This window comes from Pseudorasbora parva, chromosome 8 (genome assembly GCF_024679245.1).
Source record: "Pseudorasbora parva isolate DD20220531a chromosome 8, ASM2467924v1, whole genome shotgun sequence".
NCBI lineage: Eukaryota > Metazoa > Chordata > Actinopteri > Cypriniformes > Gobionidae > Pseudorasbora > Pseudorasbora parva.
In genome coordinates this window covers 6,661,973-6,679,301 of record NC_090179.1, presented here as the reverse complement: position 1 = coordinate 6,679,301, position 17,329 = coordinate 6,661,973, and the positions used below count along the sequence as shown (strand labels likewise).

Here is a 17,329-nt window from a genome sequence, read left to right as displayed (position 1 = left end):
GACCCCCTATCCTGACGGATGAGAAAAAAAGTATGTGTACCCAATGTTTTGAGAAAGTATTTCCCATGGTCACACACAGATATCAAGATTTGGCCTATGATTCACAACAATGGTGACAATCAAGCCTCAGTTTTGTACTACGAAGCCACCCATCATGCATTGGAGCAGGAAGCGTTTTTGTGTCACCGTTGTTGTGAAACATAGGCCAAACCTTGATGTCTGTGTGTGATCATGGGAAATATTTTCTCAAAACATTGGGTGTATGTACTTTATCATCCTTCAGGATAAGGCTATTGGTGCCAATACTGCAGAGGCTATAAACAAATTACTATTGTACCAAATAAAAACATAATATCAGATGCACACTTTCTGATGATTTAGTTATCATCAACAAGGAGCTGACAACACCTGATGTCACTTTAGCTTTGCTTTCTCAGCCACAACTCTTGTGTTTCACACACACACAATTACAGCAGCCTCAGAAACGCTAACACACGTACGGGGACCAAGAGCCCAACTAAAGCAAACACTTCCCTCCACAATGGTGACTTCAAATGAACCATAAATCATCAACATCTAATTATCTGTTAATTTTGTTTTTATGATTTTTGGACAAACACACACTTTGTCTGTGAGTTACTTTGCAATTACAAATGGAAAATATGTCCACTTGTGAATTATGTTCTCATTTGGTGATTCTGCTTGTTATCATCAGGTATCTTCAATAATTGCCAATAATCAGTTAATTATCTTATTAACTTTAACACTGCTTCAGTGTTATTTTAACACTCTTATTTTAACACTTTAACACTCTTGAGTGTGGTCTCACATGTACTCTCAGGAGAGTTAATTTAACACTGGAGTTTTTGCTGTGTAGACATACGGGTATAAATGGAGATGTATCCACTCGTTCAGATTTGTTCTTCGGAGCTGAAGTGTTGTGTTAACACACTTGCCTGATACCCAGAAATGTTTAATATTCCGGTCTAATATAATTTGTTACCTGTAAGGTTGCCAGAATGATAATCACACACTGTGTGTTAATAGGCCAGAGGAGAACTGGCACCCCGACTGAGTCTGGTTTCTCCCAAGGTTTATTTTTCTCCATCACGCCCTGATGGAGTTTGGGTTCCTTGCCACTGTCGCCTTTGGCTTCGCTTGCTCAGTTGGGGACACTAACATTAACACACAACATTAGCGCTCTATGATAAATTAAAATAAGCTGATAACATCACTGTTTTCTCCAGTACGACTGTACAGCCGAATCTAATTTTGTTGCAATATTATCCTGTTTGACACTGTGAAGCTGCTTTGACACACTTGTCATTGTAAAAGCGCTATACAAATAAAGTTGACTTGACTTGACTTAAACAATTGCTCTGCCCATTTGCCTCTGTAAGAAACCTGGGTACAAACTCATTTGGATGTACAGTGCATGTCAACGGTCTCTCTTTCTCTCTGTGCACAGTTAAATGCTAAAGTGTTAAAGTGTTCCTCTGGATGTTTCATCCATGTCAGTAAACATTGAGGGTGATATGAGGGCTGCAACAGGAGCATTTCTGCCAGGTCTACCCCCTCACAGAGTTAGGCATCTCATCTTATGGTGAGCATGTCTGGTATAAACTATAATTGTCAGGGGCATTTATGCAATTCCAGATTAGCAAAAAAAATAAGAAAAAGCACCTAAATATACACACACTGCCAAACACAAAATTACACTAATCAAGAAATAATGAAGTCTAAAAATATCAGTTTTTTTTAACTATGAGACTATTTTTGAACTGAACTCTCAACCAAAAGTCCTCCAAGGGTTAGTCTGTTTAGTTTTTCTAAATGTAAAGACTTCACAGTCAATAAAGTGCAAATTACGTTGCAAGAACGTGTTTTCTTTTGTGAATCTTTTGGTATTGTCATTGAAACACATATTGACTTTTAATATAACCTTCTAGGGCAGGAACATTGTCGTGTTTTACGGCTCACAGACGGGCACAGCTGAAGAGTTTTCCAATAGACTCGCTAAAGACGCTCATCGCTATGGCATGAAGGCAATGGCAGCGGACCCAGAGGAATATGAAATGGTAATGCATATGATGTCTCTGTCATTGCTAGATTTCATCTCATTTTATTCAGCACTTCATAAACATTATTTCATCTGTGGGATAAAAATTGCCTTTATCTTGAACAAGCTTTTATTTCCAGGGTGAGCTCTCTCGTCTGGCTGAGATTGACAACTCTTTAGCGATCTTCTGCATGGCCACGTATGGAGAGGGTGACCCCACTGACAATGCTCAAGACTTTTATGATTGGTTACAGGAGGGAGATGCTGACCTCAGTGGAGTTAAATATACAGTGAGTTCCTCATCACACCAATGTAAAACAAGAAAAAAAAGGACTTCCTCCTGTCACGTTCAGTTTATAAGTTGTGTGCTCAGAGCTTTTTAGTTTAAGCAATTGTCAAAGCACTTGTTATACACAAGCTTTTGTTTTGTTTTTAACAGAACACTTCAAAAACAGCGTGTTTCCGATACTTTGGGTACTTTCCAACACATGCTTACTTTAACAAAAAGGACCCATGACACAGTGGAGCAGAGCAGAAGTGATTCTGGGGAATGCTGTGTCATACTTCGTCAAGCCAAAGTCTCAGACCGCTTACTCCATGTATATTACACAGTAATTGGGCAAAGTTCAGTGACTCAACATAATCACTGGTTTAAAAAAAAAAAAAAAAACGGAGCAATTTGCCTATAGATATATAGCAAAGTACAAACTACAAATATGGCTAAGCAACTTCTGCATAAGTGATTTTAAAGGAGTAGTTCATATTCCAAACCCATGTTATTTTTCTGTTGTATCCACCTTTTTTTTAACGTGGTCATAGCCATTTGTAAAAAATAATGTGTCTGGCTTCCAGTGTCATTCGCTTTTACTGTAGTTTTTAGCGTGTTATGCTGCTTGGTATTGCAAACTGGCATTTCTTACCAGATTATGCATCTTTAATGTATTGTCATAATCTGGTTTGAAGCGCTAAGTTTTAATATTTAATGCACTTTATTCTTCCCAATAGCAGAGAAATTAATACGATTTTAAAGTTGAATATTCTCAGAAAATGGCTTGCAAAATTGCAAAATTTTATTTAGATATTTTCATTTGACAATAATTCCCCAGACAATAAGACCCCATTCAAGGGTGAAATAGCACCATAGTATCGAAACTTTCTTTAAAAAAATGTTTTCTTAAATTTAAATGAATGTATGTTTTTAGTGCATTATATGGAATACCAATGTTTAGAATGTGGGATAATGTGTTGCTATACTCTTCAGCAGTCACTGTAGAATTTGTGCAGTAACTTACCAAAAAAATTATATTTAAATTTAAAAATATATATTTTTCCTAGTATCTAATCAAACAAGAGCTTTGTCTGAGCTCAGATCTTGTTTTCAGTTTAACATGTTAAAAACATTTAACGCAGTTAACAAAGTATCCGTTTTTTGTCGTCCTTTGGCTAACGTTACAATATATGATTATTCTCTTATTCAAGCAAATGCTTTTAAACCATGCAGTTTGCATTGTGGTACTACTACATCTGTAAATCTCCTGTCTTTGTGACACACACACACACTAGTGCGGATAGAAAACCTCTCCAGGCTGCGCTTTTCAGAAAAGACAAAAACACAGAATTATGCCAAAATGCCCTTATTACTGCTGAGTGTCCTCATGAGCACAGTTATACGAAGTCTTAAATGAACTCAGAGTTGTAAGAAAATCGGATAAGATTAAGTGCTCATGGAAGAGATGAGTTTTTACCTGTCTTTAGCATGATGCGACTGATTCTGACGTGCGTGTGGAGGGAAGATCGTTCCACCAACCAGGAACAGTAAATGAAAAGGTTCTGGAGAGGGATTTCATGCCTCTTTGTGATGGTACCACAAGCCTCCTCTCGTATGGTGGGGGTGTAGACTCGTTAGCTGAGCGAAGGCTTCTGGTGCGGGTGTAGACTCGTAAGCAGAGTGAAGGATTCTGGTGAGGGTGTAGACTTGTTAGCAGAGTGAAGGATTCTGGTGGGGGTGTAGACTCGTAAGCAGAGCGAAGGATTCTGGTGGGGATGTAGACTCGTTAGCTGAGCGAAGGCTTCTGGTGGGGGTGTAGACTCGTAAGCTGAGCGAAGGCTTCTGGTGCGGGTGTAGACTCGTTAGCTGAGCGAAGGCTTCTGGTGGGGGTGTAGACTCGTAAGCTGAGCGAAGGCTTCTGGTGCGGGTGTAGACTCGTAAGCTGAGCGAAGGCTTCTAGTGCGGGTGTAGACTCGTTAGCTGAGCGAAGGCTTCTGGTGCGGGTGTAGACTCGTAAGCAGAGCGAAGGCTTCTGGTGCGGGTGTAGACTCGTTAGCTGAGCGAAGGCTTCTGGTGCGGGTGTAGACTCGTTAGCTGAGCGAAGGCTTCTGGTGGGGATGTAGACTCGTAAGCAGAGCGAAGGCTTCTGGTGGGGGTGTAGACTCGGTAGCTGAGCGAAGGATTCTGGTGGGGATGTAGACTCGTAAGCAGAGCGAAGGCTTCTTGTGCGGGTGTAGACTCGTTGGCTGAGTAAAGGCTTCTGGTGCGGGTGTAGACTCGTTAGCTGAGTGAAGGATTCTGGTGGGGGTGTAGACTCGTAAGTAGAGCAAAGGATTCTGGTGGGGGTTAGACTCTTTAGCAGAGCGAAGGATTCTGGTGGGGGTGTAGACTCGTTAGCTAAGCGAAGGATTCTGGTGGGGATGTAGACTCGTAAGCAGAGCGAAGGCTTCTGGTGCGGGTGTAGACTCGTTAGCTGAGTGAAGGATTCTGGTGGGGGTGTAGACTCGTAAGTAGAGCAAAGGATTCTGGTGGGGGTTAGACTCTTTAGCTGAGCGAAGGCTTCTGGTGGGGATGTAGACTCGTAAGCAGAGCGAAGGATTCTGGTGGGGGTGTAGACTCGTTAGCTGAGCGAAGGCTTCTGGTGCGGGTGTAGACTCGTAAGCAGAGCGAAGGCTTCTGGTGCGGGTGTAGACTCGTTAGCTGAGCGAAGGCTTCTGGTGCGGGTGTAGACTCGTTAGCTGAGCGAAGGCTTCTGGTGGGGATGTAGACTCGTAAGCAGAGCGAAGGCTTCTGGTGGGGGTGTAGACTCGGTAGCTGAGCGAAGGATTCTGGTGGGGATGTAGACTCGTAAGCAGAGCGAAGGCTTCTTGTGCGGGTGTAGACTCGTTGGCTGAGTAAAGGCTTCTGGTGCGGGTGTAGACTCGTTAGCTGAGCGAAGGCTTCTGGTGCGGGTGTAGACTCGTTAGCTGAGTGAAGGCTTCTGGTGGGGGTGTAGACTCTTTAGCAGAGCGAAGGATTCTGGTGGGGGTGTAGACTCGTTAGCTAAGCGAAGGATTCTGGTGGGGATGTAGACTCGTAAGCAGAGCGAAGGCTTCTGGTGCGGGTGTAGACTCGTTAGCTGAGTGAAGGATTCTGGTGGGGGTGTAGACTCGTTAGCTAAGTGAAGGATTCTGGTGGGGATGTAGACTCGTAAGCAGAGCGAAGGCTTCTGGTGCGGGTGTAGACTCGTTAGCTGAGTGAAGGATTCTGGTGGGGGTGTAGATTCGTAAGCAGAGCAAAGGATTCTGGTGGGGGTGTAGACTCGTTAGCAGAGCGAAGGCTTCTGGTGCGGGTGTAGACTCGTAAGCAGAGCGAAGGATTCTGGTGGGGGTGTAGACTCGTTAGCAGAGCGAAGGCTTCTGGTGCGGGTGTAGACTCGTAAGCAGAGCGAAGGATTCTGGTGGGGGTGTAGACTCGTTAGCAGAGCGAAGGCTTCTGGTGGGGGTGTAGACTCATAAGCAGAGCGAAGGCTTCTGGTTGTGGTGTAGACTCGTTAGCAGAGCGAAGGCTTCTGGTGGGGGTGTAGACTCGTAAGCAGAGCGAAGGGTTCTGGTGGGGGTTTAGACTCGTTAGCTGAGCGAAGGCTTCTGGTGCGGGTGTAGATTCGTTAGCTGAGCGAAGGCTTCTGGTGCGGGTGTAGACTCGTTAGCAGAGCGAAGGCTTCTGGTGCGGGTGTAGACTCGTTAGCTGAGCGAAGGATTCTGGTGGGGGTGTAGACTCGTTAGCTGAGCGAAGGCTTCTGGTGCGGGTGTAGATTCGTTAGCTGAGCGAAGGCTTCTGGTGCGGGTGTAGACTCGTTAGCTGAGCGAAGGCTTCTGGTGCGGGTGTAGACTCGTTAGCTGAGCGAAGGCTTCTGGTGCGGGTGTAGACTCGTTAGCAGAGCGAAGGATTCTGGTTCGGGTGTAGACTCGTTAGCTGAGCGAAGGCTTCTGGTGCGGGTGTAGACTCGTAAGCAGAGCGAAGGCTTTTGGTGCGGGTGTAGACTCGTAAGCTGAGCGAAGGCTTCTGGTGGGGGTGTAGACTCGTAAGCTGAGCGAAGGCTTCTGGTGCGGGTGTAGACTCGTTAGCTGAGCGAAGGCTTCTGGTGCGGGTGTAGACTCGTTAGCTGAGCGAAGGCTTCTGGTGCGGGTGTAGACTCGTTAGCTGAGCGAAGGCTTCTGGTGCGGGTGTAGACTCGTTAGCTGAGCGTAGGCTTCTGGTGCGGGTGTAGACTCGTTAGCTGAGCGAAGGCTTCTGGTGGGGGTGTAGACTCCTTAGCTGAGCGAAGGATTCTGGTGCGGGTGTAGACTCGTTAGCTGAGCGAAGGATTCTGGTGCGGGTGTAGACTCGTAAGCAGAGCGAAGGCTTCTGGTGGGGATGTAGACTCGTAAGCAGAGCGAAGGATTCTGTTGGGGATGTAGACTCGTAAGCAGAGCGAAGGCTCCTGGTGCGGGTGTAGACTCGTTAGCTGAGCGAAGGCTTCTGGTGCGGGTGTAGACTCGTTAGCTGAGCGAAGGCTTCTGGTGCGGGTGTAGACTCGTTAGCTGAGCGAAGGCTTCTGGTGCGGGTGTAGACTCGTTAGCTGAGCGAAGGCTTCTGGTGCGGGTGTAGACTCGTTAGCTGAGCGAAGGCTTCTGGTGCGGGTGTAGACTCGTTAGTTGAGCGAAGGCTTCTGGTGGGGATGTAGACTCGTAAGCAGAGCGAAGGCTTCTGGTGCGGGTGTAGACTCGTTAGCTGAGCGAAGGATTCTGGTGCGGGTGTAGACTCGTAAGCAGAGCGAAGGATTCTGGTGGGGATGTAGACTCGTTAGCTGAGCGAAGGATTCTGGTGGGGGTGTAGACTCGTTAGCTGAGCGAAGGCTTCTGGTGGGGATGTAGACTCGTTAGCTGAGCGAAGGCTTCTGGTGGGGATGTAGACTCGTAAGCAGAGCGAAGGCTTCTGGTGGGGATGTAGACTCGTTAGCTGAGCGAAGGCTTCTGGTGGGGATGTAGACTCGTAAGCAGAGCGAAGGCTTCTGGTGCGGGTGTAGACTCGTTAGCTGAGCGAAGGCTTCTGGTGGGGGTGTAGACTCGTTAGCTGAGCGAAGGCTTCTGGTGCGGGTGTAGACTCGTAGGAGCGAGTCGACGTATGCGGGTGCTGAGCTTGTGGAAGATCCATAAGCAAGAGTCAGAGCTTTGAATTTGATGCGGGCAGAGAGATGAAAAGGGGTGTGACATGGGCCCTTTTGGGTTCATTGAAGATGAGACGTGCCGCAGCGTCCAGGATCATTTGCAGCGGTTTGATTGCACAAGATTGAAGTCCAACCAGAAGCGCATTGCAATAGTCAAGTCTAGAAATGACCAAGAAACATAAAAACCGCATCAACAGAGTTCACTGTGCTGTAATCTTTTTAGCTTATAAATTATACCCACTTGAATTAGTTTAATTGTGGGGATGCAATGGGCACTCTGAGAAAAAAAAATATTTGTAGTAAAAGAGACAGATGTGTAACAGATTGCAGCATTTCTTACAGTAAAACACAAGGTTAAAGTAAAGTTACCTTTATTTATATTGCGCTTTATACAATACAGATTGTTTCAAACATTTACACTTGTATTTAGCACTGGCCACTTGTGATCTTAATACCAGGTGTAAATTGAGTCATGAATGTAATGAATTTACAGCACAGAACAATTCATATTAATCTACTTGTTTAAATCATTTCTAAAACTTATTTTTAAGGTGTTTGCACTGGGCAATAAGACATATGAGCACTATAACGCCACGGGAAAGTATGTGGACAAGAGACTAGCTGAGCTGGGAGCGCAGAGGATATTTGACCTGGGAATGGGAGACGATGATGGAAAGTGAGTGGCACATTTAAACACTTCTGTCTGATTATCATGCTCACTTTGAAAATGTGGCTGTCCAAAAGTGATTAGTATGAAAGTAATTCAGTAGCACTTTACTTAAAGACTTAAAGGGATAGTTCACTTTAAAATGAAAATTCTGTCATCCTTTACTCACCCTCAAGTTGTTAAATGTGGTCTCAGAGGTATTATTTTTTTCCAAATTAGGTATTATTTTTTCAGACTATCAGGTGTCCTATTCTGATTGAAATTCTATCTGCGCTCGCGTTAGTCCGTTTAAATATGGGCTTTAGTATATCTGGGCACATAATCAAAGATCTTTCGTCTCCGTCTCGGCGTATGTTTGATGCTGACGTCATATTCAGTGATCGTTCGGCATCATCTCAGAACACTGCGCGCTCAACAGAAGTGGCTGGCTTACGTTTTATTTTAGACTTGCTTCAAGGCATATCTTCAACGACTATCCTCATAAGAGCAATCTTAAATGATTTATAGAAAGTCTAAAATGAACAAAAAGAGTTGTGAGAGAATGAGACGCGATCCATAGACGTTATATAAACAGTGAGATCCGCGTGGCTGTCTGCTCTTAAAGGGACAGCAGCCAATAAAGCTTCCTGTCAGTAAGTTAAAGAACAAAGGGAGCAGAGAAAATGACTCGCTGCTCTTGACTAAATAACTTTTGTAGCTTTAATAAGGATTAACTATTTCATTTGTAGTTTATGCAGTGCAGACTGCATATAACTTTGATACCTTTATTAAATATCTGTATATTTTCTAACTGTTAAGACAGGAAGGGCAGGAGTAAACATGACAATTATTATGGGTTTATGTTAGCATTGTTTTAAGCTTACTTAAATTAAAAACTGTTATATTTTTGAAGCCTAATAATAAATGTAAAAAAAGTAGCTGTATTAATATCAGTAATAAAAAAATCATTCATAAAAAGATGCCATTTAAACAAGTATTTAAAATATACTGTCTTTATGTTGTTTCTACATTAATTTGATTAACAGTGAAATTATTATATAAAAAAATATATTAAAAACGTACAAAACATTTCTTTTTTATTGCGATTAATTGCAATTAATCACAGAAAAAAATGTTCAACAACTTATCACAGCTATAGAAATGTAATATTTGGCTCAGGTTTTGTTATTGGAAAAAAAAACTAAATAATTGAATTGCTGAATTACCAATTATTAATTGAAATCAAATGTGTATGCAGTAATGCTTCTCCTTAACCAACCTTTGTGAATGTTGAGATCTATTTTACTGTGTCTGAATGATAACTTATATCGGATTTCCTCCTGGTGTCGATTCTAAATCTATTCTTTTTTGTATGTTATATATGTCAAAATCTGTGTAAATAATAGAAAGGTCGCTGATTAACACTTGTAATTCAGTGTCGTGATGGTTTTAAAAAATATTCTGAAGGTAGTAAAAAAGGTATTAAAAAGTAGTAAATTTAACTTAAGGATTGCTGTATATACCCTGTACCTGCTGATTGGCTACAAGTTTGTTATTCCACTCGGCCCGAGTCCTTTTTCTAAAACGGTTTTGAAATAACACTTATCCCACCTTTAAATGGAGCCCTTGACATCCATAGTAGGAAAATACTACTATTAAAGTCAATGGCTCCAGTTAACTGTTTGGTTACTGACATTCTTCAGAATATCTTCCCTTGTATTCAGCTGAAGAAAGAAATTCATACAACTTGAGGGCGAGTAAAGGATGACGATGTTCGAGTACTTTCATGTATAATGTATTATAGTTGTATTTTTAATGCATTTGTGCATTATAGTAGTATTTTTAATGCATTAAAGTAGTCTTTTTAATGCATTATAGTAGTCTTTTTAATGCATTATAGTAGTTTTTATGCATTATAGTAGTTTTTAAATGCATTAAAGTAGTCTTTTTAATGCATTAAAGTAGTCTTTTTAATGCATTAAAGTAGTCTTTTTAATGCATTATAGTTGTCTTTTTAATGCATTATAGTAGTCTTTTTAATGCATTATAGTAGTCTTTTTAATGCATTATAGTTGTCTTTTTAATGCATTAAAGGAGTTTTTTAATGCATTATAGTAGTCTTTTAATGCATTATAGTAGTTTTTATGCATTATAGTAGTTTTTAATGCATTATAGTAGTTTTTAATGCATTATAGTAGTTTTTTAATGCATTATAGTAGTTTTTAAATGCATTAAAGTAGTCTTTTTAATGCATTATAGTTGTCTTTTTAATGCATTATAGTAGTCTTTTTAATGCATTATAGTTGTCTTTTTAATGCATTAAAGGAGTTTTTTAATGCATTATAGTAGTCTTTTAATGCATTATAGTAGTTTTTATGCATTATAGTAGTTTTTAATGCATTATAGTAGTTTTTAATGCATTATAGTAGTTTTTAATGCATTATAGTAGTTTTTTAATGCATTATAGTAGTTTTTTAATTGTATTATATTAGTATTTTTAATGCATTATAGTAGTTTTTAATGCATTCAATGAAAATGAATGTAATTAATGAAAATGAAAAAGATCTGCAACGTTTCAAAGCACAGCTCCAGTGGGAGTTATTCTCGCTATCAGTGTCACTATCAGTTTTCTGGCGTCATATCTGCACCACTCTACAGTTATAAGTGAATGATACATTGTTGTTTACTGTCGTATGATAAGCAATTGTGGTACACAGTGTTAGGTAAGTTCTTAATGTCTGATAGCATCTGGGTCCTGAAGAAAGCAAACTGTGGAGCTAGAAATATGACAAAATTATCTGAATTTGAATGGTATAAATCTGAATTATTGACAATTGTAATCTAACAAAATTGAATATTATGTTGCATTTTACATAGTTCTGAATTTGAGTTTTTAAATGTTGAATATAGAACATTTGAAATTGAACACATCTGAAATGTTTTACGTCAAAATTGTATAGACATGTATTTTCAAACAGCAGATATTTTGTTCTGAATTAATAGACTGGAAATATTCCGTTTTTGAAAATACAGATTCAGGATTTCAGATGAAGAAGAAATTCAGATCATCAAATTCAATATTCTAAAATTCAAATCATCAAATTCAATATTCTAAAATTCAAATCATCATATTCAATATTCTAAAATTCAAATCATCAAATTCAATATTCTAAAATTCAGATCATCAAATTCAATATTCTAAAATTCAAATCATCATATTCAATATTCTAAAATTCAAATCATCAAATTCAATATTCTAAAATTCAAATCATCAAATTCAATATTCTAAAATTCAGATCATCAAATTCAATATTCTAAAATTCAAATCATCAAATTCAATATTCTAAAATTCAGATCATCAAATTCAATATTCTAAAATTCAGATCATCAAATTCAATATTCTAAAATTCAAATCATCAAATTCAATATTCTAAAATTCAAATCATCATATTCAATATTCTAAAATTCAAATCATCAAATTCAATATTCTAAAATTCAGATCATCAAATTCAATATTCTAAAATTCAAACCGCAGAAATTCAGATCTTACAGAAAGTAGGCCAGAGGTCGTCATCAGGGAAGAGTAAAGGATGCCAGAAAAGTCCAACGGAGCACCATCTGATCATTTCATTTCCTATTTGTAATGGAATAAAGAGAAGATCAAACGGCCCTTCTAACTTTTTTGTTTCGTTTAGATTAATGCACAGAAAATTAGATTTCGGCTAGATTTCTCATTTTTTTGTGTGTGGTTTACAAATCGCTGATTAGTGAAGAAAATCTCTGCATTTGACGTCATCTGTTAGCCTGACGTGGTCATACTCAACTCTAGTCAGAATATGAGTCTGATGCTCCATTGGGCTGTGATTATGGGGCGTGTTTCAACCCAACCAGGAAAGACCTCAATTGGACAGACCTACAACCAATCAGAGCAACGAAGAGACGCATTGTCAAACGTCAACAGAGCTCAACTGCATTACAAATAGGAAATGAAATGATCAGATGGTGCTCTGTTGGATTTTTCTGGCATCCTTTACTCTTCCCTGATGACGACCTCTGGCCTACTTTCTGTAAGATCTGAATTTCTGCGGTTTGAATTTTAGTATATTGAATTTGATGATCTGAATTTCTTCCTCATATAAAACATTTCAGATGTGTTTAATTTCAAATGTAAAATGCAACATGATACATTTTGTTAGATTACACGTGTCAATAATTCAGATTTATACCATATAAATTCAGATCACTTTGTCATATTTCTAGCTCCATAGCAAACCCAGAAAACAACTGATGCCGAGAATTGTTTTGCCATTGATTTTTTCTCAGTCTTGAGGAGGACTTCGTGTCGTGGAGAGAGCAGTTCTGGCCGGCTGTTTGTGAACACTTTGGAGTTGAAGCAACTGGTGAAGAATCCAGGTCTGAATCCTCAATGATCTTTCCATCTCTTCAGTACCTTTTATTCCTTTTCCTCCTTTTATTGTTAGTGGGTCACAGTGACCTGAGCTCAACATGCCCTTCTCTGCTTATTAACAGCACTTCTAGGCCTTTTCAGACTAGAAAACATTGCTCCATAGACAAACTGAAGAATAGATCGTCACAAAACTCTTGGCTTTCTGAAGTGTCAGTTGCTTGGTAATGCACTGCCTCTCTCTCTCTCTCTCTCTTACACACACCCTCTCTGTCTCTCTCAGCATCCGTCAGTATGAGCTGAAGGTACACACTGATCTGAACATGAATAAGATCTACACTGGAGAGCTGGGACGGATCAAGAGCTTTGAGAGCCAGAAGCCGTGAGTAAAACACTTTCTTCACTTGCTATTTCCTCCTCCATCCGTCAGACAAAAGACTTATCTCTATTTCCCATGTTTTTAAATCACTCTCTCACGTAACCTTCGTGACAGAATAAACACTCCTGGTGTGCTTAATTTGATCAGATACAGACAATCTTTCTCTAAGATACTGAATAAATAAAAAATTACCTTATTTGCTTTTTTTTATCAAAGGACAATATTTGTACGTTGGAATGCATTTTCAGAGACATGCCTTTTATGAGGGCATGTTTACTTTTCAACCAAAACCGCTGAATCACTCCATCAAAGTAAATTTGCATTCTGTATTTATGCCATTTGTAATTCAGTAACTTAGACAGTGAACACAGATGTGTAATGAATTACAGGCCACTATAGTGTATGCTAGATATGAAAGAGTTTTGTCATTATGCACTGAAAAAAAGGTGTTGGATTTACATGATTTAATGTACATCGATTCCACATGATTCAATTAAAGTTAAACAAACTTAATTTGTTCACATAACTTCAACATCATGGAATTAAGTAATTTTTAAGTAACCCAATTGAGTAGTCTCAAAATGATTTTAAAGGTCCGGTTCTTCGCGTGTTTTCGAAGCTTTGATTGTTTACAGTGTGCAATATAACATGAGTTCATGTTTCGCGTGTAAAAAAACACAGTATTTTTCACACAATTGACTTATCTGTACAGCGCTGTTTCCTCTGTCCTAAAAACGGCCTGATGATTTCCTTGTTCTATGAAGTCCCTCCTTCAGAAACATGTAACGAGTTCTGATTGGGCCAGCGCTTCCCGCGCTGTGATTGGACAGCAGCTTAGTGCACGTTGCACGGAAAGGTCCCGCCTCTTATCATAACGTGTAGATACGCGCGCTCAATGTTATTGCAAAAATGTCTATATTGCCTTATCAATTTGACCCGGAATCAGACCCGGAGAATATCGAAGAGGATCGATTACAACCTGGTCAGGAAAGACTTTTGCTGGATGTTTCAGAATGGTAAGCTGTCTATTCAGGAGTTTAAACTGATCATTACAAACACCAACAATCGATGGTGTCTGAATGAATGACTACACTTTTATATGCTAAGTTTTTCGGATTAGTTTCAATTACCGTCTAACGTTAGTTAACAAAGCTAAACAGCGTTGCACTTTGTGTCATGAGTTACATAAACTGTTAAACGGACCAACTTAAATAATAAAATACACTTACCGGTTGTGGTCCATAAACAACAAAGAGGGAACTGCGTCTTTTAAGAATAATCTTTCTGCAAATGCGGCATTAAACTGATTGAGATTGAGGAAGGGGTGTAGTCCAAACCGGCCGCTCGCTGTAGGCTTTGAAAGGAAACTTCTGTTAAATAAAATATCTCGCTTGGCATTGAACTTTAAGCTTTATAATTTTACAGGTATTATTTATGCTCTAACAGCAACATTACACACTAACTAAAGTTTGAAAGATGGAATCGCAAAGAATGGGACCTTTAATGTGGCTTCCTAACAACATGGTGTGCACAGGGGGGCTTGAGACCCTGACTCTTTAATCAAATCACAAGCTTATTTTGTTTTTAGTATATTTTAGTGGTCATTTGACTGATTTATAAGACTGCACAAGCTAACTTTCATTCTGTTAGCCAGCAATAGCACATAATGAACATGTCAAGAGCCATGTATGAAATTCGCTTTAATGACATGAGCTGTCTCAGTCCACAGCCTAAGCAATCGCTCCGCTCTTCTCCACTACGCAAACCCAGTATAATTTGAATGATTCTAATTATTTCAACATAATTAAACATTAAACACTATTAAACCATATAAAGTCTCCCCCTTATCTAATTTTGCCCCAAAAAACACGTAAAATAACACTTAAGTTCAAAATTTTTACTCTTTTCGTCAAGTCCCACACAAAGCATGCTGGGAACTACAGTTTCAGCTAAAATTATGTTCGAGTACTTGATTGGTTCGCATTAACCCCAAATAATGTAATCTAGTAGATTGCACATTTTAGAGAATTACATTAATTGAAAGCAAAGAAATCATGTTTAGAAGAGAAACACAATTTTGTTGCGTAGATTGCAAATAATACGATTAAGTAAATTGGACAATGTGTGTTTTCCTTTTTTTTCAGTGTAATATTATTAAATAGAATATTATCAAATGGATCATGGGGGGAAAACGAATACACAAAAAGTGACATTTTTGCCAAAACATTTTTAAATGTCGGGGATCAAATTGTGTCACTTTTGGTGGCAATTTTGGTCTAAGCCCTGGTTAATTTCTGACTCTATAAATATACACACACACACACACACACACACACACACACACACACACATATATATATATATATATATTTTAGGGATGCCACAATACGCAATATAATATTGAACCGTTCGGTACGGCATTCACGGTTCAATACGCACTGGTGAATTGTGTTTTTTCAGTTTTACATTTAATTTAAAAAATTTCAATACATTTTATAATTTGCCTTCATCCCAATATACTGAACAACGCGACATACATTCACATCACACGTTAGTGCAAGAGTTATTCTCATGGAACACTATATTTATTCACAATCACGAAAATGCATTATTTTCATGCGTTTTAAAGCCTTGCCGGTTAAACATTTCATTCGTGTGCGTATCCACATTTTTAACATGCGCTTTTCCAGCGTGCACACTAAACGCCTGTCAAACACATGATTACTGGACTAAGTAGTCTAAAACTCACAAGGCTTACATAAACACAGTCAGTTATGTCTAAAGTGAAAGTAAAAGCGGCATGTCATTAGATGCACGCAGGTCTTAAATTGACAGCTGCGCAGCCTAGTTAACACACTGTGCTTAAAGGGACAGTTGTAAAATAAAAAAAATTGTCATTATTTACTCACTCTTATATTGTTCCAAACCTGTATTCATTTCTCAATGACTGAGTTTTTATGTTTTAGTTCACTATCTCTTTAATGTTAATACAACAACAAACGATAGAGAAAATCTGTTACTGCTCTTGACTGAAAAACTAATACAGTAGCTAAGAATCAATGTATATTTTATAGTGAAGTCTATGTAGTGTTTTATTTTTACATTTATTCATTTAATTTCACACTCAAATGCTGCTGTACAGCTCTGGGCTGCCAGTGTAAATCTTTATGTATATACAATAAATACATTAAATATATTTAAACAATAAATATACAATTTAAATATTTAAAAATATTAAAAATATAAATATTTATGTATTATATAATAAATACACTAGGAATGTGCACAAGGGTCTTTTTTAAAAGTAAAGTTCTAAGTTTAAGTAAAATAAAGAAAGAGTATTGCAATCCAAAAATAGTCTTTTTTCTCCTTAACGTCTTGCTGTTCCTGTGGCTTTAGAATAGAATAGCAAAAAACCGAACCGAACCAAAAACCGAGGTGTGTGTTGAACCGTGGACTAACTTTATTCTTGCATCCCTAAAATATATATATATAGGCCTAGTGAAATCCTCTGGGATTGAGCTATGATTAAGTGCAAGTTTACTAATACTTTGTTTAATTTAAATAAATCCATTTGCTTTGCAAGTAATTTAGTGATTCTGCGTTTCCTTTGTATGTTTTTTTTATTGGGTGATATAGGTCTTAAATTTAATTCATAATGGTCTTAAATTTGACTTGGTGAAACCTGCAGATACCCTGTATAAAGTCATGAGCCCCGTTTCCACCAAAATTACCCGGAACAATTTGAACCAGGAACTTTTTTACAGGAACTTTTTTACAGGAACTTTTCTCCCCCCAGACCTGAAACTGTCTGCGTTTCCACCGCGATCTAAAGTACCGAGAAGATTAGGCAGATTAGTCTGGTGATGTAGGACTGCGCGCCACTGCTCCTCCAAGCCAGTGACGGACAGTAATCATTTTTGCGTGTACCGATTGAAAGATTTAGGGGACTGTTTACATGAGACTTTATCTAAACCGATCTGGTTTGTGATCTGGTAACGTGATGACTTTCAGTCGCAATCATTTTGGGACATGCAGTTTGTCTGCCGCATCAAAAATGTCAACGCTGTTTTCTCCAGCAGCTGGAGTGTGTTTACTGTAGCCAGAGCAACTCTTAACGGCCACCAGGACTAATACAGTATTATATAAGCTATTTATCTGTTGTAAAGTGTAATAATCATCTCAGAAAAAAAAAAATCTTCTGTCAGGCGCAGTTAAAGTAAAAACTGCCTGGGGCAATATACGCTGTGTCATTACTCCAACATTATCGTCATCACTTACAAAATAAAAAGTTTACCCCTCAGAAAAATGAGCTTTCCTCTCTTGTCAACATGAGCGCGGCGCGCGCGGTCACGTCATGTAAGGACACACACTTAAAAGTAAT

General features: G+C 39.0%; 1 protein-coding gene across 2 annotated transcripts in view; it reads left to right on the top strand.

Annotated features, from left to right (window-relative positions):
- porb (P450 (cytochrome) oxidoreductase b) overlaps positions 1–17,329 on the top strand; it is a 96,538-nt gene that overhangs the window by 60,979 nt on the left and 18,230 nt on the right. For both annotated transcript variants that reach the window (XM_067450009.1, XM_067450010.1), the window contains 5 exons: positions 1,950–2,078; positions 2,200–2,349; positions 8,067–8,191; positions 12,485–12,574; positions 12,850–12,948. In XM_067450009.1, the coding sequence (XP_067306110.1) occupies positions 1,950–2,078; positions 2,200–2,349; positions 8,067–8,191; positions 12,485–12,574; positions 12,850–12,948 (593 nt within the window). The remainder of the gene's footprint in view (positions 1–1,949; positions 2,079–2,199; positions 2,350–8,066; positions 8,192–12,484; positions 12,575–12,849; positions 12,949–17,329) is intronic.